At 39.9% G+C, this 22,015-nt stretch overlaps 1 protein-coding gene across 1 annotated transcript; it reads right to left on the bottom strand.

The window, feature by feature from the left end:
• Window positions 1–251: 251 nt before the first annotated feature.
• On the bottom strand, window positions 252–15,611 carry RAD21L1 (RAD21 cohesin complex component like 1). The gene is made up of 13 exons (XM_070940262.1): window positions 15,468–15,611; window positions 14,645–14,774; window positions 14,030–14,129; window positions 12,399–12,502; window positions 12,057–12,221; window positions 11,325–11,423; window positions 11,119–11,241; window positions 8,351–8,580; window positions 5,887–5,968; window positions 5,137–5,258; window positions 4,046–4,138; window positions 2,597–2,674; window positions 252–440 (listed from the first exon to the last, which is right to left on the bottom strand). The coding sequence occupies exons 1-13, from the start codon at window positions 15,609–15,611 to the stop codon at window positions 252–254; spliced, it is 1,659 nt and encodes a 552-aa protein (XP_070796363.1).
• Between the last annotated feature and the right edge of the window lie 6,404 nt (window positions 15,612–22,015).

Raw genomic sequence — 22,015 nt, 5'->3', positions numbered from 1 at the left:
AAATAAGCATGAAGAACCAAAAATAAGCAAACTTAATGTGAAGAAACAAGTAGCCGGTGTAACTTTTAATACTGATTAAAAACCATCCTTTTCTTAACTTTCAGCTTGCAGCTTGACTGCTAGGCAGGCTACTTACATTATATCTTAATTGTTGCTAGTTGTCTCTACTTGACTCAGAAAAGGGAGGCTGAATTTTGCTTAAAGGGAACAGTCAGTTTCCAATCTGTGTTTCGAGGGGCCTTCTCTGGCCTTCAGAGAGTACGAAACCTGGGTCCCGCGGTCACTATAATATCAGCGTAAGGAGCTGACTGGGCCAGCTCAATCGTTTGTTCTTTCTGGAGAACCAGCAAGCTGTAGAAGTTCTCTGCCACTTCTTTCTTGTTCTGGTCCTTGCAGAGGGAGAGAAAGCTGAACGATTTTGCTCCTTGTTGTTCGAAGTGCTGCAGGGGAGAAATAAATAAATAAATAAATAAATAAATAAATGAATGAATGAATGAATGAATGAATGAATGAATGAATAAATGAATGAGATGGATGTATTATGAGCGGAGGCTAATTCTGTATCTGGAATGGACCACAAAGCAGCTTTATGAGAGAGGCTGTCTGCCTTTGGCGGTTCATACGGACCAAGAACTGTCGATAGGAAAATGGGATAGAGAGTCTAAGGTGGAAGAACAAATGTGCAGAATTGATGAAGGCCAGACAAGAAATCATGGATGGAAACTGATCAAGGAGAGATTGAATCTGGAAATAAGGAGAAATTTTCTGACAGTGAGAGCAATCAACCGAAGGAACAGAAGTTGCCTTCAGAAGTTGTGGGAGCTTCATCACTGGAGGCTTTCAAGAAAAAACTGGACTGCCATCTGTCCGAAATGGTGTAGGGTCTCCTGCTTGGGCGGGGGGTTGGACTAGATGACCTACAAGGTCCCTTCCAACTCTGTTAATTTGTTATTATTCGGTTATTCAGAAGTTGTGGGAGCTTCATCACTGGAGGCTTTCAAGAAAAAACTGGACTGCCATCTGTCAGAAATGGTGTAGGGTTTCCTGCTTGGGTGGGGGGGTTGGACTAGATGACCTACAAGGTCCCTTCCAACTCTCTTAATCTGTTAATCCTACTTTGTCAAGCATGTAGCCACAAGGGGCAATCCACTGGCTAAATCTGCTCCCACCCTCTTGTCCTTCTGGAATGGCCTGAAGTTCTGGCTCTGCCAATTGATTTAGAGCCCAGAGGCAAAAGTGGCTAATAGATTAGATGATCCATCTCCATCCTGGTTATGCGTTGGTCCAGTCTGATATCAATTGGAATGTTTTAATTTATAATGCTTCATGTTTTAAAATTTTTGTCCTAATTGTATTAAGTAGTTTATGGGGCTTCTTATATACAGGTAGTGCTAGCTAGACTTACGACCACAATGTGGCCCAAAATTTCTGTTGCTAAGCAAGACAGTTGTTAAGTGTCTTTTACCTCATTGTATATGACCTTTCTTGTTAAGTGACTCACTGCAATTGTCAAGTTAGTAACTTGGCTGCAAAGTGAATCTGGCTTCCACCTTGACTTTGCTTGTCAAAAGGACACAAGAAGTGATAGAATAGAATAGAATAGAATAGAATAGAATAGAATAGAATAGAATAGAATAACAGAGTTGGAAGGGACCTTGGAGGTCTTCTAGTCCAACCCCCTGCCCAGGCGGGAAACCCTACACCACTTCAGACAAATGGTTATCCAACATCTTCTTAAAAATGTCCAGTGTTGGGGCATTCACAACTTCTGCAGGCAAGTTGTTCCACTGAGCAAAACTCACTTAACAACTTGTCTGGCTTTGCAACGGAAATTTTGGGCTCAATTGTGGTCGTAAGTTGAGGACCACTTGTATGAATATCTGAAGAGATCCGCACATCATTTCAACTGAATATTGGGGAAAAAGTAGCGCAAGTCAGCTGGCATAAGGATAAAGTATTCTTTTTGCCCTCTTGATTTTCAGTCCAGAAAACGCAGGATAAGGATGAGTCACTGGCAGTTTAGGAATAAGAGCTGGCTAGAATTACGGCCTGGGTAAAATGATAAAGACTTTAACATGAGGTTGGATTATATTGCTAAAACACGCTATCTGCCATTTCATGAAGAGCTTTGGCTTGAGCCTGGGGCACAGCAAAGAGGATGATTTTACAGAAATAGAATGGCAAATATGACAAATATCCTCTTGATTTCAAGGAATAGATTCAGGGTATGCATCTGTTTTTTTTTTTAATTCTTCATGGCCTAAAATGAGAAGTTTTAGATAGTTTTAGATTTAATCATGTGTTTAGATATCGAATGTATTTATATTAATATGTCCATGGATATTATATAGGTCTTTTCTGTCATTCTTTCTGCCTTTTCCCAACTCACATTTAATTTGCTTTAATCACCCTAGTATATTTAGAGTTTTTCCTTCATTCTTAATCAACATATGTTTGTTTTTTTCTGTTTGTTTTCTATATGTTACTATTATATTTAAAAAAAAACAGTTTCACATCCTTTTAAACTGGAGTTATCAGGCCATTTTAGTGATTAAATAACATGAAGAAAGGTTTATTATGTTTGGTAATATCTTACCCGGAAAGTATTTAATAGCTTTAATGTTCTCTTACTTCTCCTTTGTTCTTCATTGTCCAAATTACTTGTCTGGGATCCCTATATCGCAGATCAAAACAATTACTTATTGATAAAATTCACCTGAATGAAGATAAAAGGCAGCATAAAAATAAAGAATAGACATAGCTCATATATGACTTCCCAAGCCTTGTCTTCTAGTTATCATCTTCTCTAGGAAATTTCACTAGGAACATTTGTTCTACATAATTGATTTGGCAAACCAGACCACGTACCTAAATTTGCCATTCTTTAATAAAGTTGATTAAATGTATCAGTAAAACTGCCCATAGAGCATAGAACTATCAGAGACGTTATTTAATTTTTAAAAACTCTGATTATTCTTAAAGGACTTTTTAAAAAATGAAATAAATTGCACCACACACTGAGCAAAGAATAATGCACATCGAATTCAAATCAAAAGTACAAATTAAAAATTTATTATTCTACTGATATTACCAGGTGAGCAAAAAAACTCATTAAAAGAAAGCATCAGAAACATAAAACTTTCTAAGAAAACATACCTCCAAAGGAAACTTTTCCTAATGGATGAAAACTGAGTTTACCCCATGGCGCCTCTCGGCCACCCTCCTTATGCTGCACTTCTCATGCACGCTCCCTGACCCACATGGTGACTCTTATGCATTACTATGCTCCCTTCCCAACCTGCACCCCTCATCTTATCCTCACCTTACTATGCAGTACCTCTCACACATACCCTTGCACCTTTGTACACACACCCTTGCACCTCTCTTGTGCACTCCAGTACATCCTTCCCCACCCTCACTTTTTCCCCCATTTAGCAGCAATCACCTGTCCTGTGGACCTGGGTCATGCAACTTCCTATTAGCTTCCTTACTGACTTTGGTTGTGGGAAGTGGATCAGGAAGTTGCATCGCCTAACGGTGGGATTGACGATAGCAACTGGGAGTGCATGGAGTGTTAAGCTTAGTGATGGATGGAAAGAAGGGCTGGGGAGAGGTATGTAGGTAGGGGAGGCTTACCCCAGCGATTTGTGATCTTCCCTGCTGGCATCTCCTTTTGAGTTTCTGGGGAAGCCGGCATGGAAAGTTGCAAATTGTGATCTTGCGATCACGGGGGCGCTTGGCGATTGGTTCTGGGAACGGGTTACCAAATATCCAGATTGCAATCATGTGACTGCGGGGGCGGGGGGGGGATGCTGGGATTGCCAGAACTCTAAGGACCGATCTTAACCACCATTCATCTAGTGCCGTCTTTACTTCCAACGGCCACTGAATGAACGGCTGTAAATCGAGAACTAGCTGGAATGGAAAGATCTTTGAATTTTTTTTTCCCCATTCAGAAAAGGATCCATTGTCCAGATTCATATTGTTCCACAAGTGCTACATGGTCACTATTCAGTATTGAAGTTTAGATGATTGTAAACATTACATTTTCCAAGACAGCTTGCCCGTTTTCGAATTCTTGTTGTACTGAAGATGGTAAAAGGTCATCGGACAAAGCAGACACATCATTAACTGATTCCTGGTATTAAAGGAAGAGTGGGGGGGGGGAAACAAATCTGCGTCAGCTCTGTTCTGCTCCTGTGTTTATTATTCTGCAGAAAATGAATAGTTAAAATGGAGTCTGTATTTCTCTGCTGTATTTTATACTTCACACAAAAAAAGAAATGAGAAAATAATGGAAGCTGCAGGTGGAAAACATGACAACCTACCCTATTGCAAACAATTCTGTTTCAGGCAATTCTTAATTAGAAACACAGAATATTATGACTTCTTTTTTTTTTCTGAGATCCTTCACCCCCCCCCCTTCAGTATACTGAGTGTTGAACTGAAGCTATAAAATCCCCATTCAACTGGATAGCTTATCACTTCACTGGATAATTTGAGATCAAACTTTATCTTTTAATCCAACCAGAGGATTAACATCATGATAAAACAGGGCTGGAAGAGCCATGTAATCAGGCCTGGAGGCAAATCGGGATATAAATCCCATTTATTTGGGCATTTGTGAATGAAATTATATAGCCCATAATATTTATGAACTGTCTCTTTACCAAATTTACATTTTAACTGTGGCTCAAACTTGTTATGAATTTCAATGCTGTTAAGTCATCATGAATTATGCTTTGATATGAGAAGAGCTAGAAATAGATACTTTAATAAGTAAATATAAATAACTGCTCAATTAAGTGACAGTACCCAGTTAAGCTTGTGATCTCTAAAAGTTAAGTAAAGAAGGATTTGGCTAATATTTGTAAAAATACTAACCAAATAGGAATAAGTAGGAACCAAATAGGAATGAAGTTTGGAAAGTCAAAAATATATCCGTCTCACTCCTGTTCAAGAGTGTGATGGAATTTTAGAGTTCTGTGATGTTAAATATGAACATTTTAGAAGGTTTAGGAGGATTAAACTGTAATTTGTCAACTTTGTAAGAAGTCCAGTTTACCCATTTTGATGGAACAAAATACACCTATTGCCTAAACATATTAAAGCTTAATTTGTTCTGAAAGTACTTACCATAGTTATAAAAAATGTATTGTCACCCCTTTCATTTCTGCTACTTTGTAACACAGATTCTTTTGGGGGATAATTTTTGGGGATGTCCTGCTGTATATTTAAGCTTTCTGCTACTGATAGTTCTATATTGATAATAAGAGAAAGTAGTTAATTCTTGTCCAAGGTACTTATCAATTAATTGCCATTACCAATAAATAATCATTTGCATATAATCTCAGTTTATACTATTTAAGTTTTAAAATTTGAAATTTGAAATTTCCAATGTGTCCAAATTGCAGTTCACCATATTCTAGTCAAACATTTAAGATTTTTTTTTCATGAAGCAATGAGGTGCCACTTCATCTAGTCCTCGATTTAAGACAGATCACTTAGCGACTGAAGTTATAATCTATCTGAAAATGAGAATTTATAACCGAATCCAAAATTCTGATGGTTGCCCCCCACTCCTCATGGTCATGTGACCATATTTTGGAACCTTGGCAGCACAGCCACATTTATGACTGTTTGCAATATCCTGCGGTCACTCAACAACATTTTATGATACTTTTGTGGAAAACTGGTGCTTACTTCCATTTTTGGCAAAACCGATCTCACAGCAAACAATGGGCTTGCACTTATGACTGCTGTGGTTGCTTAACAACTGCAAAAATGGTTAGCAATGGAAATTTGGGACTTAATTGGGGTCATAAGTCGAGGACTATCTGTAATGATATTAAAGAATTGTAAGGGGAAAAAAATATAGACTCCTGCCTTGGGCATTTTGTTGTTTGCTTCTTTCTTCAGTCTTTTGTTCCCATTTTTTTCTTCTAATCTTGAGACATTTAGCAAACAGCTGCAAAAAAACCCACAAATTAACTCGAGGTAATTTGATAAGTCTTATTTTGCTTAAGCTTTTTGTTGCTACAGAAAGCTTTCTACAGCTACCGAGCAATGTTTAATTCATAATTAAATATAACGTCTAGGTATATAGCTGTCAAGCTATTTCAAATGTGAGCCTTCACGTAAACTGCAATCTGTTTTTTAATCTTGCCAAGAAGCTCTTTATTGCTCTACAAAGTGATCCCTCTGTTCAGCTGGATCAATTTAGAAACAGTTTTGCCCCGGGAATCTATCAATTAGGTTTCATTATAGTTGCTGCTGGACTATAACCATTGACTATGCTGGAAAAAGCATGTCAAGTGCCAAGACTATACTAAAACAGGAAGGAAAAAAATAGCCAATCATTTCCTGGTGTGTCAACATGATATCGTTTGGAAAAAGGATTATACAGGAAGGCCTCGACTTACAACAGTTCATTTAGTGACCATTTGAAATTACAAGGGCACTGAAAAAAATTGACTGGTGATCATTTTTCATAGTTATGATTGTTGCAGCATCCCCAAGATTAGGTAATAAAAATTCAGACACTTGGCAACTGACTCATATTTGTGACAGTTGCAGTGTTCTGGAGTCATGTGATCACATTTTGGGACAAGAAAAGTCAGTGGGGAAGCCAGATTCACTTAACAACCATGGGACTGACTTAACAACTGCAGTGATTGACTTAATAATGGTGGCAAGAAAAGTCGTAAAATGGGGTAAAAAAATCATAAGAACTGCCTCGCTTAGCAACAGAAGTTTTGGACTCAATTTTGGTCATACGTTGAGCACTACAGGCATTTTAATTGTACCCTCAGACATGAAAGTTCCCTGGGTGACTTTGGGCCAATCATTGTTCTTAGCTAAACCTACATCATCGATGCTATCTTAGAGAAAAATAGAAAAAGACAGCACAATATATACCGCCTTGAACTCCTGAATAAAAGGCAGGTTATACATCTAACAGTCATATTTGATATGTGTGAAGTTAAACTAGGCATTAAAGCCTGAAACATAGACCACCTACCTGAATTACGATGGAGTGGCCATATTGTTGGATATTTCACTTTTACATTTACTGATGTATTCACATCTAGTGAGGCTTTAATTGCTCTTCCAGCAAAGGACAATCACCAGTCCTGATCATTAAACACTAACTTTCACTATTAGTATTCATCAATTACATCAGGGGTCTCCAACTGTGGCAACTTTAAGACTCGTGGACTTCAACTCCCAGAATTCCCCAGCCAATTTGAGCTACGTAAACTGCAATTTTAAACGTGTGAACCTGCAAGCAGCAAATGGTGTGTGTGTATATTTGTGTGTATCTGTATGTCAGACAACTCCTAACACACAGTCTCAGATGTTTTTAAAAGATGGCTGTAATGCAAAAAGGCAAAGGAAGGAAGGAAGAAGGAAGGAAGGAAGGAAAGGAAGGATACAATTTCCCAGTCCACAAGTCTTAAAATTGTCATGTTTGGAGACCCCTGAATTTGACATAAATTTCTAAGCAGAGGCCCAATATTTGGCAATACTTCAAGGACATAAAAATGGTGGTGTATAAAATTAAAGGCCTCTACAGCAGTGGTCCCCAACCCCCGGTCCGCGGACTGGTGCCGGGCCATGGAGTACCTGGCACCGGGCCGCGCAGCGGCCGGGGGACATGAACGCTGCAGCGCAAAGGCTCCTGGGCCGTGCGCAAAAGCTCCTGGGCCGTGCGCAAAAGCTCCTGGGCCGTGCGCAAAGGCTCCAGGGAAGAGAGCCCCGCGCAGGTACGCACGTGTGGCCCAAAGCCCCCACCCCGGTGCACGCTCAGCGGGCCACGGTAAAATTATCAAAGGCTGATTGGTCCGCGGCGATAAAAAGGTTGGGGACCACTGCTCTACAGTATCTAATTAGATGCCCAGGAAATCCCATAAGTAACCCTTAAGAACTCACTCTTAATTCTGACTCCCCTGCAACTGAAGAGTCAGTTTGATGTAGCGGTTAAGGCATCAGGCTAAAAACTGGGTGACTCCGAGTTCTAGTCCTGCCTTAGACATAAAGCCACCTGGGTGATCTTGGGCCAAACCCTTTCTCTCAGCCCTAGGAAGGAGGCAATGGCAAACTACGTTGGAGAAAGGTTTCCAAAACCCTACAGGAACTAGATCAGGCAGTTACCAGGAGTCAAAAAGAGTGTTGAAGGCACAAAAGAACCAAATAGCCATCATTATGAGAAACTCTTCACTTGGTCTTCACCTGCCCTCCACCCATCATTTAAATCTATGAAACCATCTAGGATGGTAAAGGCTTACATATGCCTACTTTGTGTTATATAGCAATAATGAAAATAACATATAAGGCCCTAAATTGTTACCCTCTGCAGATCTTCACTAAAGAAAGGCTGGGTGGGTCTGGTCAGAAGTTTGTCTACGCTGCCCAACTCTTGTAAAACCATCAGCTTCTTGGTTGGAGGTGCAATATGCAAGGCGGCTAGCGTATCCTCGTAATTTGTAAGCTGCTTTTGCATGGTAGCTTTGCTGAGCTGCTTCACCGGGTCAATGAGTAACTTCCTTTTCTTTTTACTTTTTTGTTTCTTTAGGAGAGCTACATACAAGAGACATACACAAAGGGCATGTTACATGCCAACCAGGGAGTGCTAAGCAGATAATTATCACATCGTACTAATCCATATTTATCTTTGCAGGGCTAATAAAATGTTGGTATTGCAAAGAACCTTCCACCTTTTTTTTACATACATATACATACATAAAAAGGGACGCGGTGGCTCAGTGGCTAAGACGCTGAGCTTGTCGATTGAAAGGTCGGCAGTTCAGTGGTTCGAATCCCGAGTGCCGCGTAACGGGGTGAGCTCCTGTGACTTGTCCCAGCTTCTGCCAACGTAGCAGTTTGAAAGCAGGTAAAAAATGCAAGTAGAAAAAATAGGGACCACCTTTGGTGGGAAAGGAACAGCGTTCCGTGCGCCTTTGGCGTTGAGTCATGCCGGCCACATGACTGTGGAGATGTCTTCGGACAGCGCTGGCTCTTCGACTTTGAAATGGAGATGAGCACCGCCCCCTAGAGTTGGGAACAACTAGGATATATGCGCGAGGGGAACCTTTACCTTTACCTATATTTATTTTGTTCAGGACAAGGTTAAAATATAAAACTCAAAAAAAAAAAAAAGTGGATGAGGGGCAGACACTGATCTAGACCTCTTTGGTAGGTTCAGATCTGGGCATGAGGTTAAACCAATGGCCCCCAAGCCTTTGGGGCGACAGGGTGGGGTTCCCTGGGGAGAGATTTTTCTGCGTTCTGGAGAGGTCATGGTTTCATGTGCTGTCTGTATCCCACAAGATGGGGCTTTGCTTGTTTGCGTAGCCCAGTTTCTGGCATACCCGGCCTGGTGCCAGTCCATGGACCGAGGTTTGGGGATTCCTGAGGTAAACCACACTGGTCACTCTTCATGAAAGACTTGGGGTCGAGCTTAAATGGAGATGGTGAGACTATTTTTATCCTCTTTCCATTTCCAGTTACTCAACATAGTATCCTTTTGGGTTTCCTGCAAAGGTTGGGAGTTGGGGCAAGGTGCTATAGTGTTCTGCACCTACCTGAGTGGGCAAGTCCAGCTGGTAGCATTTAAATTAGATAGAGGAGTACCGGCATATACAGGTTGTCCTCCATTTACAATCATTCATTTAGTGACTATTCAAAATTAAAATGGCAGTGAAAATTGATTTATGACCGTTTTTGACATGCTTTTTGCAGCATCCCCATGGCCTCATGATCAAAATTCAGATGCTTGGCAATTGACTCATATTTATGACGATTGTAATGTCCCGGCGTCGGGTGATCCCCTTTTGCGATCTTCTGACCAGCGAAGTCAATCGGGAAGCCAGATTCACTTAACAACCATGTGACTCACTTAACTGTAGATTAGCAAGGAAAAGCTTGGGCTAAATTGTGGTCATAAGTTGAGGACTACCTATAGATAGACTACCTACCTGTAGGAGGAATTCAACACCCATTACATAAACACCAACTGAGCTGTTAAAGGGAAGAGAGAGTAGGAAAGAAACTCAAGATTACTCTGCTTTATTTCTCTTTGCTATAAGGTCCCCAAAACCAGGGACTTTCCTGGTTTTTCTTTTTGAAGACATTTCGCTTCTCATCCAAGAAGCTTCTTCAGCTCTGACTGACACCTGGTTGTTTGCATTCTTTTATCTAGTAGAAGATTCAGCCATCCATCTGCATTTAAAAGACAAAGGCCAGTCTTTTGAAGACAGCAAAGTCCACATTTTGGACAGAGAGGACCGCTGGTTTGGAAGAGGGTGTCAAAGAGGCCATCTGTGTCCAAATTGAACAGCCCTCTCTCAACAGAGGGGGAGGGATACAACATCGTCTAGCTCCCGTCTACAACATGGTCCTTTCAACAGTTCCAAGAAGGCTCCACACCCGTTTGCACCACTCAGGTGACCCTGGGGACCCAGACAAACCTCCAAGTGGCCTCAACGGCTCTCTAAAAGGATGCAAATGACCGGCTGTCTGCAAGGAATATAAATCCTTCCCTTCCCCACCCTCCAGTCAGAGCTGAAGAAACTCTTTGGATGAGGAGTGAAACGTCTCCAAAGGATAACCAGAAAGTCCAGATGTTTCTTGAAAAAAGCACCTTTGGGACAACCATGACCTAGATGACTGAGAATCTCCATAGACACTTTGGTATAAGGCGTATGGGTTAGGGGTTGGTGAAGGAGAGAGAATGTCTGTTAGGTTTTCAAGGTTCTGATATACTCTTAACAATAAAACAGATTCCCAGTAAGTCTGTTTCTTCAGCTGGCTTACTTTAGGAGCTGAAAACGGGCAAATTAGATTTAGATTTACTGTTGTAATTAATTATATTTTATTTTGAACTGTGTTTTGTAATTTCTGTAAGCTGCTTAGAATTTGGTTTCAGGCAGTAGGCAAATCCTATGAATAAATAAACAAATGAATGTAACATATCAAGGACAATCCTTTTTAGAAAATAAAGAAGACTAAGAAGACCACTTCTATTGAAAAAAAAAATGTTTCCATGAAATGCTTTTCTGGATGTGTCATCACTTCTATATTGCATTTTTATTCCTGACAGAAACAAACAATTCTAACCTGGATCAACAATAGGATAAAGAACAAAGCCCTCTTCCTCACTGCACAATAACGTTGTTTCATCAAGTTGGTGATGTCTTGTTTCATGTTTAGATACAGCCTTGTTTGGATCCAAAGTAGGGCCTGCCGATTCAGATAATCACAGAGTTAGGAGTAATTTCTAGAAGCATTATTCACACTAGTAAAACAGTTTAAAATGAACTCACCTTTTCTGTTATCAACTGGATCTTTGGGGGGTAAAGGAAGTTCCTCTTCCATGTCAAATATTGCAAGGAGGCCATTCTGGTCAGTTCCAAGAACATCATCTTAAGAAAATAATTATAGTATATAATAAATAATTATAGTATATCATTTTTTTTTAAAAAAACCCTCTTTTTATGTACATATTTATGTACATATTTTATATAGGTAGTCCTTGACTTTCAACCATTCGCTTAGTAATTGTTTGAAGTTACAATGGCACTGAAAAAAAGCAATTTATGACCAGTTCCCACACTTTTACTGTATGACTGTGGCTGCATTCCCATGGTCACGTGATCAGAATTCAGGCACTTGGCAACTGGCGTGTATTTATGACAGTTGCACTATCCCAGGTCATGTGATCAACGTTTGCGACCTTCCCAGTCGGCTTCCGACAAGCAAAATCAATGGGGGAAGCCAGATTTGCTTGACGATCACATGACTCACTTAACATCTGCAACAATTTGCTTAACAACCATGGCAAAAGGACGTAAAATGGAGCACAACTCATTTACCAACTGCCTGGCTTAGCAACAGAAACGTGGGGCTCAGTTGCGGTCGTAAGTCGAGGACTATGTAGGAAAAAGCAAAAGCTTTACTAGAACATAACCAGGCTACTAAACTTTTTGGGTAACTTATGCACATCTTAGAAAATCTATTGGTCAGCTATAGTTAGACTGGATTTTGTTTATACCTACCAATCATATCTCTTCCAGCTCCTTCATCTCCAAATCCATCATACTCTAATGCAATTTTGTCTCCAGTTAAATTCGAAGAACTGTGATCAGCCAAGAGGCTGTTGGAGCTGTTTATGAAGCTGTCACTGAAAAAGCTAGCGTGTCTTGGAATTTCAATGTCTTCATCTGTGAGAAACACATACGAATAACTCAGCTATGTATATATATCTCGGACATGCAAATACTTTGCAGCGAGTTAAAATCAGTTGCTTATAAAAACTGAATCCAGAAAGCAACTTTTGAAAATAAAATAAAAACCTTTTGTATTTTGATTTACAAGGGGAAAAAGAGTTGCAACCTCACCAAAATTGCCCCTATGGAGAACATTCAGCCCATAAAATTCTGTCAATGTGATGTCCTCAGTTTTGCTCTGGTGCAGTGTAAAATGTTGGGCGACCTCAATGGCACTATTGGAAAAGAAGAAAATGAACTGAAGAAAGAGCTTTAGGAAATGCTACATAACTGGACCATAATGTCCTAATTCACAAAACATATCATATTTTAATATATTTGATCCTAATGAAATTGCACTTCTACCGCCTTTCACTTACTACTCCATAAAGGGATTAAGAAATGGTTAGTAGCACAGATTTAGCAACAAGGGCTGCTTCAGTTACTACATTCATCTGTCTTCATCCCAAAAATACAGTTCAAGAATTAGAAACTAACAATGTACAGGTAGTCCTTGACTTACGACCATAATAACTGATAGCACTTAGCTTTATATAGTGCTTTACAGCCCTCTCAAAGCGGTTTACAGAGTTAGCATATTTGCCCCCAATGATCTGGGTCCTCATTTTACCGACCTCGGAAGGATGGAAGGCTGAGTCAACCTTGAGCCTGGTGAGATTCGGACTGTCAAACTGCTGGCAGCCGGCAGTCAGCAGAAGTAGTACTGCAGTACTGCACTCTAACCACTGCACCACCACTAGATGAACTATAGCTATATAGAATTGTGGATTTGACAGGCAAGGAGAGACAATAGTTCAAATTCATCACCATAAAAATAAAATTTATAATGGGGAAGGACCTGTAGGGCAGTACAGGTAGTTCTCAACATACAACCACAATTGAGCCCCAAATTTTTTTTGCTGAGACAATTGTTAAGTGAATTTTGCCCTATTTTACAAACTTTCTTGCCACAATCGTTAAGTGGATCTCTACAGTAGTTAAATTAGTAACAACGTTGTTAAGTGAATCTGGCTTCCCCATTGACTTTGCTTGCAAGAAGATGGCCAAAGGTGATCACATGACCCCAGGACACTGCAACCATCATGAGTCAGTTGCCAAATATTGGATCACATGAAAATGGGGGATGCTGCAATGATCGTGAGAAAAATGGTCACTTTTTTCAATGTAACATTGAGTGGACACTAGATGACTTCCTGTAGCAGAGAAAAAGGATTGTGTTTTTGTTCCTCCACATGTATTATGCAGAAGTAGGCAAGAGCTGCAGTGGCGCAGTGGTTAGAGTGGAGTACTGCAGGCTACTTCTGCTGACCGCCGGCTGCCTGAAATTTGGCAGTTCAAATCTCACCAGGCTCAAGGTTGACTCAGCCTTCCGTCCTTCCGAGGTTGGTAAAATGAGGACCCAGATTGTTGGGGGGAAATATGCTGACTCTGTAAACTGCTTAGGGAGGGCTGTAAAGCACTGTGAAGCAGTATGTAAGTCTAAGTCAGAGATGTCAAACTCGCGATGACATGTTGTTGTCACATGATGTATCGCAACTTCCCCCCCCTTTGCTAAATTGGGGATGGGCGTGGCCAGTGTGTGACGCATCTGGTCTCTGGGCAGTGAGTCTAAATGATCAAAGTGCTATTGCTATAAAGTTTTGAGTGATTCACCGTCCCTGAGAAAAGGGAATTCAGAAGGAATTCACTCCCTTTTCACTTGCTCTATTCTTAGCAATAAACAAATGTTGGAAAATATTTACTTCGTGTCTGGAAGTTGGGTGTCAAAATCATAAAACTCTTCAGGAAGCGTGATGGCATCATAATTAGCCTCAGAATTTCCTTTTGGAAGGTCAACAAGCCCTAAAGAAAAATACATAACGTAAGATTAACTGTGGGATGATGTAGCTTTATATATCCTGCAAGATAAAAATGGGCAGGTATTTGAAGGCATCCAGCAAATGTATTCACATTTTTTTTATTTTTACCTGGTGGTCATTAATTATATGATAGAAAATATTACTTCATTTGTCAATTGAATAATACCATTACAATTACAAAAATATTCTGCTGCTAGGGCAATTCTATTCAGAAATAAGTCTTTGGAAATTACTTCTACTTTGGTTTTTAGAATTGCAATCTCTAAATGAAGTAGTTTATGATCCACTACTTGTTTGAAATGGTATAGGGTCTCCTGCTTGAGCAGGGGGTTGGACTAGAAGACCTCCAAGGTTCCTTCCAGCTTTATTATGATCTTGAGACTGCCTTTCAAGTATCTCCTGAATTCTGAAGAACCACTTGTTTTGTTTTTGAAAATTAAAGCCCTTTCTTTACCATTAATAAGCTGCTTGTTAATAACAAGTAGAGGAAAATCATACCTGGTTGAAAAGTTGATTGCATTTTAAGTAGGGCTTCACTGCAGTCTGTCAAAAGATACTTGGTCTTTCTGTGATAAATCCTCACCACTCCTAGCAAAAGGTGTCCCAAGGTACGAAGAGCAATTTTAAACTGGGGGGGGGGAGGAAAGTTGGTATTATTTATGGAAAAGATCACAATGGAATTAAGAGTAATTTTTCTGGTTCTCATTTTTCTTAAAACCAGTCCAAGAGAGTAGCTAATGGTATCCAAATGGGAAGAGAGGGCATCACTTTCAGAAAATACTGGGTTAATCATGTTGTGCTTAGGCATGAAAGCCAGCTGAATGATTTTGGGCCAATGACCAGGAGACTTGGAGTTCTAGTCCCGCCTTACGCATGAAAGACAGCTAGGTGACTTTGGGCCAATCACCAAGAGACTTGGAGTTCTAGTCCCACCTTAGGCATGAATGCTGGCTGGGTGACTTTGGACCAATTATCAGAAGATGGGTGACTTTTAGGGCAATTATTCTCTCAGCCTACCAACACTCTGGATAATTGGTTCTACCACTGAACTGCTCCTATTGTTAGGAACTGTTACTTGATCTTAAATTAGAATCTGCCTTCCTGTAACTTGAAAACATTATTCTATATGTTACATACTGAGGTGATAAGAGTTCTTGACTTTCTTTGGTGTAACAACCCTTTTTAGTTTTGTTTTTTCTGAAAGACTAAACATATCTAGATCTTCAAGGTCTTGCTATAAGAACTTAATTTATAATGCCACACCCAGTGCTGAATAAAAATAGGAGACATTATTTTTGGTGACATTTTATGAGAGCCATACCTTAGGGGAGAGCATTTTTTCAATGGTAGCTTCTAAATTGCATTCAAATATATGAGCCTTTGTGACTTTCTTATCCCAGTGAGCAGCCAGCCATATCTTGGACAAAGGCCCACGCTTATTTATAAGCAGCTGCATGTAGAACATTTTGCCAGAAATGTATTCCTTAACTTGGCAGGCTAGAGGGAAGAAAATATTTTAAATGTTGAATACATAGTTTTGTAATTTTTCAAAGCTAAAATAAAAAAATGGCAATCTTAATTTGAAATAAATGACTTACAAAAAAGGAGAAACCCTTTCATTTGTATTTTCATGTTTTCATGCTTGCAAGTTCTTTTAAACAAATGCATGACTTGTGTACAGTCTAGGTAATTGCTTAAAGTACTATTGGCTACTTGCGTTTACAATACATAATCTGTATATGTTATAATTAATTTGTCTTCATGCAACATTTATGTACTGAAACAGTTTCCAAATCAAACTAATATTGTTACTGAAATACATAATTAATTTTGGCAAAGTGAATATATTGAAACAATGTTGTTTTCCTTGCTTTTGTTGCAAAAATAAGAAAATTGTTGTTTTCTCAATAAATTTTAGTCTATTTGAAATATAAGTGAGTCCAATTTTATTCATGTGGTATTAAGTAAGCAAGTAGCTACAATAATCAAACATATGAGGGTGTGCAAACATTTGTTTTTAGAAACCACAAAGAAAATACACACAAGAAATGAAATACTTTTCTGGGAGAGGTTTTTTAAGAATAATTATCTTAAAGGTACAGATATAAGAATGGTTTGGGATGCAAGCAAAGCTTTCATGAGAGGTTACTTTATACAACATACAAGTAAATTAAAAAAAAAGAGCTACCTATTTGGGGTGAGATAAAAAGAAGAAAAGAAATTTCTAGAGAAGACACATATTTCTGAACATATTAAGCTTCTCTAGCACTTTTCAACAGGAAAAGTTGGAGCTTAGTTGATAGTTGTTTAAGATGGCTGAATCAAGGGATGGTCTCAGAATAGGAGCACCATTACATCTTTCAAAGATCAGGTCTGTTAACAAGCTGTTCTTTAGTCTGTGATCCTTGTTAATAATTCAAATATATTTGCATAAAAGATCACCACAACTTCCAGGAAGGACTGAACTTCTGGTGGGGCTTCAAGGCAAATTAGATATCCCCAGATGAGTGGAGAGAGCATTGCAGTGGACATAGGTGAATTCTGGCTAGCAAATTCTCTCTGGAAAAAGGACATATCATGAAATTGCCCACTTCTACCCTGGACAGTTGCTCCTTGTGAGGTGTTGTTTAGTTGCCAAGGTGTGTCCAACTCTTGCAACCCCATGGACCATAGCATGGCAGGCTCCCTTGTCCTCCACTGTCTCCTGGCATTTGCTCAAATTCATGTTCATTCATGACACTATCTAACCATCTCCTCTTCTGCCATCCCCTCTCCTTTTGCCTTCAATCTTTTTCAACATCAGGGTCTTTTCCAAGGAGCCCTCTCTTCTCATTTGGTGGCCAAAGAATTGAGCTTCAGCTTCAGTATCTGTCCTTCCAAAAAACAGAGTTGAATTATTTTCAGATTGACTGATTTATTCTCCTTGTAGTCCAAGGGACTCTCAAGAGTCTTCTCTAGAACCATAATTCAGAAACATCAATTCTTTGGTGCTCAGTCTTCCTTATGGTTCAGCTCTCATGGTCATCCATTACTATTGGGAAAACCATAGCTTTGACCATACTGACCTTTGTTGGCAAGGTGATGTCTCTGCTTTTTAATATGCTGTCTAGGTTTGCCCTAGCTTTCCTCCCAAGGAGCAAGCCTCTTTTAATTCATGGCTGCAGTTGCTGTCTGTAGTGATCTTGGAGCATAAGAAAATAAAATCTGTCACTGCTTCTATTTCTTTTCCTTCTGTTTGCCAGGATGAGATGGGACCAGATGTCATCTTAGGCTTTTTTTTTTAATGTTGAAGTTCAAACCAACTTTTGCACTCTCCTTTTTCACTGTCGAGAGGCTCTTTAGTTCTTCTTCACTTTCTGCCATCAAAATGGTACCATCTGCTTAGGTTGTTATTTCTCCTGGCAATCTTAATTCCAGTTTATAATTTATCCAGCCTGGTATTTTGCATGATGTACTCTACATATAAGCTAAATAAGAAGGATGACAATATATCAGCCTTCTCGTACTCCTTTCCCTGTTTTGAACCAATCAGTTCTTCCATGTCCAATTCTAAATGTTGCTTCTTGACCCGCCTGCATGTTTTTTCAGGAGACAGGTAAGGTGGTTTGGCACTCCCATCCCTTTAAGAACTTTCCACAATTTGTTGCGATCCACATAAAAAAAGCTTTAGCATAGTCAATGAAGCAGAATAGTTTTTCTGGCACTTCTTTGCTTTCTCCATAATCCAGCAAATGTTGTCACTTTAATCTCTAGTTCCTCTGACTCTTTGAAATCCAGTTTGTACTTCTGGTAGTTCTCGGCTCTCATACTACTGAAGCCTAACTTGCAGGATTTTGAGTGCAATATTGACAGCAAGTGAAATTAGCACAATTGTACGGTAGTTTGGGTATTCTTTGGCTTTGTCCTTTTGGGGATTATAAATTGCTTTTTCCAATCCCCTGGCTCCTGTTATGTTTTCCAAATTTGCTGGCATATTGAGTGCAGCACTTTTAAAGCATCATCTTTTAGGATTTTAAATAGCTCAGCTGCAATACCATCACCTCTGCTAGCTTTGTTGTTGGCAATGCTTCCTAAGGTTCAGTTGACTTCATACTCCAGGATATCTAGCTTGAGTTCAGTGATCACACCACCGTGGTTATCAGGAACATTAAGATCATTCTCACATAGTTCTTCTGTGTATTTTTGCCATCTCTTCTTAATTTCTTTTATTTTTGTTAGGTCCCTACCATTTTTATCCTTTATAATGCCCATCTTTGCACGAAATGTTTCCTTGGTGTCTCCAATTTTTTAAAAAGAGATCTCTAGTCTTTCCCAATCTATTATTTTCCTTTCTTTCTTTGCATTGCCATTTGAGGCCTTCTTATCTCTCCTTGCTATTCTTTGGAAATCTGCATTCAGTTGGGCATAGTTTTCCCTTTCTCTCATCTTTTGCTTTCCTTCTTTCCTCAGCTATTTGTAAAGCCTCATCAAACAGCCACTTCGCTTTCTTTCATTTCTTTTTCTTTGGGATTGTTTTACCACCTCCTGTACAAAGTTACAAACCTCCATCCATAGTTCTTCAAGCACCTTGTCTATCAGATCTAATTTCTTAAATCTATTCATCACCTCCATGCATAAAGGCCTACTGGTTTTCCCAACTTTTTTCAATTTAAGCTTGAATTTTGCAATATGAATCAGCGGTAGGGCAATATGCTCGGATTACTGTGATGTTGAATGATTTGCCTTGGATTCAAACCAATCATTCTGTCATTTTTAACACTGTGCCCATCTCCTGCTTGAGGCAGGGGGTTGGACTAGAACAACGGTCACCAACTGGTGGTCCGTGGACCACTGGTGGTCCGTGAGAAAATTTTGGTGGTCTGCAGAAAAATTATTTGCATTTTTTATATTGCACTATATCATGGGTCCTCAAACTATGGCCCCTGGGCAAGATATGTGCAATGAATGTTTGTGTTACTGCAGAGAGTCCCCCCCTTCGGGGTCTTCTTGTGTAGGTCGGAGGGGGGCAGAAATTCCAACTTCTGCTTCAGCCTGATGCAGGGCTTTGGACAAAGGCTGGAGGAAAGTGCCGCTGGTGGCGAAGAGCCAGAGGGCCTTGTTCCAGTGGGACTGTATCATGACCTAGAACTGGCTGACCATCTCAGCCCACTGAGCCTCCAGGCACCGGTACCTGGCCTTGCACTCCCGGAGGTCTTCCCTCTGCTTGAAAAGTTTATGTTCGGAGTCCTCAATGACGTACTTCTGCTGAGCCTCCTTCTCGGTCAGATCCAACTTGAACTGAGCCAGCTGTTTTGCCAACTCTTTCTTGTGATGGCTGCTTAGGCTCCAACAACTGCTTCCTGTTGGGGCCCTAAGGAGCCCAGGCGGGCAGGTGAGGAGTGGCTGGCAGGGAAGGGGCGAGTAGAGGCTGGCGAGGTGCCCCTCGCCCACTCACTTGATGTGAGTGACATCAAGTTGGCCACACCCATCCAGTCACATGACCACCTAGCCACGCCCATCCAGCCGGTCATTAGGCAGATCATATTAGCGGTCCGCGGGATTTAAAATTATGAATTTAGTGGTCCCTGAGGTCCGAAAGGTTGGTGACCCCTGGACTAGAAGACCTCTAAAGTCCCTCCTAGCCCTAAGATTCCATGATTCTAACTAAAGAACATTCCTAATGTATAACATAACAAATGGCTGTTCATTTGTTGGAAGTTTTCAAGGAAAGATCGGACCACCATTTATTTTCAGATGGAATGAAGATTCCTGCTTGAGGCAGGGGGTTGGACTAGAAGACCTCTGAGGTCCCTTCCAGCCCTAGGATTACTTATTAAATTTATGTTTATTATTTTTATAATGTACAATTATAAATTTGTCACCCATCTCACTGACAACTCTTGGGGTGATTTTATAAATTTACCCACACTATAAAACCAATCTCTGTGATTGAGGCACTAAAAAAAGGGGGCAACTTGTGAGGAAAAAAAATGAGAAAATAAAACTTCCACAGGGGACTGCATATCCCATTATCCTCAGCCGGGCAACCGGATAGAAAAGCTGCGGAAGGAAGCCTGAGGGATGGTGTGTTTTTTTCCCCCCCTTCCTTTCCTTATTTGCCAATTAGGAAAGTGTTTTTCCCCTCCTCTCTCGGCTATAAAAATCGGATTAAGGCATTTGCTGAGGTGATTCGTTTCGTAATCCTTCAGGAGCAAAAAAAGGAAGAGAAGGCGCTTCTATGTGAGGAGAAAAAAACAAAAAACAGGATTTAATTAAGTTTGTAGACTTAAGCATGCACATTCTCCTCAGGCGTTTACAAAGCCATCTCTCACCTCCGGAATCTTCCCGCCCAAAAGCGCAAGCAAAGAGCGCATGCGTGTTTCTAAAAAACCAAGCGCGCCTGCGCGCGCTGGATTAATCTATATTTTTTTTCCCCCGCCGGCTCCACCCCCCCCATTTCCGCGCGCTAGACCGAGAGCCGCGTATCCGACGCGCACGCGCAGATGATTGCTGAGGCGAGCCGAGGGAAAGGAGAAAGAGGGAAGGACGGGCCGGATGAAAGGAAGAAGGGAGGGGCAGGAAGGTGGAGCCTCGGACTGTCATGTTCGAAGGGGAGGTGGGGGTGGGCGGAGCCTGATGACGTCATCCAACTCCAAGTGTATTACAATCTCATTTTTGTAGTTAGTAGTTTACTTTGTGGCTATTGTTAAGAATAACGTTCATTATGCAAATAAGGAAGACTGAAATTAGAATAGAATAGAATAGAATAGAATAGAATAGAATAGAATAGAATAGAATAGAATAGAATAGAATAGAATAGAATAGAATTCAGAAAGAATGGAATAGAATAGAATAGAATAGAATAGAATAGAATAGAATAGAATAGAATAGAATAGAATAGAATAGAATAGAATAGAATGGAATAGAATAGAATTCAGAAAGAATGGAATAGAATAGAATAGAATAGAATAGAATAGAATAGAATAGAATAGAATAGAATAGAATAGAATAGAAGAATGGAATGGAATGGAATGGAATTTTATTGGCCAAGTGTGATTGGACACACAAGGAATTTGTCTTTGGTGCATACGCTCTCCGAGTACATAAAAAGAAAAGATACGTTCATCAAGAATCATAAGGTACAACACTTAATGATAGTTATAGGGAACAAATAAGCAATCGGGAAACAGTATCAATATAAATCATAAGGATACCAGCAACAAGGTTACAGTCCTGCAGTCATAAGTGGGACGAGATGGGTGGTGGGAACGATGAGAAGATTAATAGTAGTGCAGACTTAGTAAATAGTTTGACAGTGTTGAGAGAATTATTTGAATAGAAGAATAGAATAGAATAGAATATTAGGATGGAATAGAATAGAAATAGAACAGAACAGAATATTAGAATAGAATAGAGTAGAGTAGAGTAGAGTAGAGTAGAGTAGAATAGAATAGAATAGAATAGAATAGAATAGAATAGAATAGAATAGAATAGAATAGAATAGAATAGAATATTGGGATGGGATGGGATAGGATAGGATAGGATAGGATAGGATTGGATAGAATAGAAATAGAAATAGGAATAGAATAGAATAGAATAGAATAGGGAATGGAATGGAATGGAATGCAATAGGACTGGGTGTTTTGTTAATATGATTTATTGGGTTAGGGATTTTCTGCCTTCACTGAGTTGTTCTGTGTTGGGGGGTGCACTGAGGGAGCTCAACCAATCTCATTGTACATATGTTGTGCACTGACAATAAAGATTTGAACTGAGTAGAGTAGAGTAGAGTAGAGTAGAACAGAACAGAACAGAAAGACCTTGGAGGCCTTCTAGTCCAGCCCCCTGCTCAGGCAGGAGAATCTATACCATTTATTTATTTTGTTATTT

Source organism: Pituophis catenifer, unplaced genomic scaffold (assembly GCF_029215685.1).
Source record: "Pituophis catenifer annectens isolate HBS135680 unplaced genomic scaffold, rPitCat1.0.hap2 SCAF_3, whole genome shotgun sequence".
Taxonomy (NCBI): domain Eukaryota; kingdom Metazoa; phylum Chordata; class Lepidosauria; order Squamata; family Colubridae; genus Pituophis; species Pituophis catenifer.
This window is presented reverse-complemented; position numbering and strand designations above follow the sequence as displayed.

What these genes read in the sequence shown, in the direction of transcription:
- RAD21L1 (XM_070940262.1), bottom strand. Translation starts at nt 15,611, where the DNA reads ATGTTCTACATGCAGCTGCTTATAAATAAGCGTGGGCCTTTGTCCAAG. An exon ending in ACCCAACTTCCAGACACGAA is followed by an intron (nt 12,503 to 14,029) that starts GTAAATATTTTC and finishes CTTTTCCAATAG; the next exon opens with TGCCATTGAGGTCGCCCAAC. An exon ending in AGCTATTAAATACTTTCCGG is followed by an intron (nt 441 to 2,596) that starts GTAAGATATTAC and finishes TCTCCCCTGCAG; the next exon opens with CACTTCGAACAACAAGGAGC.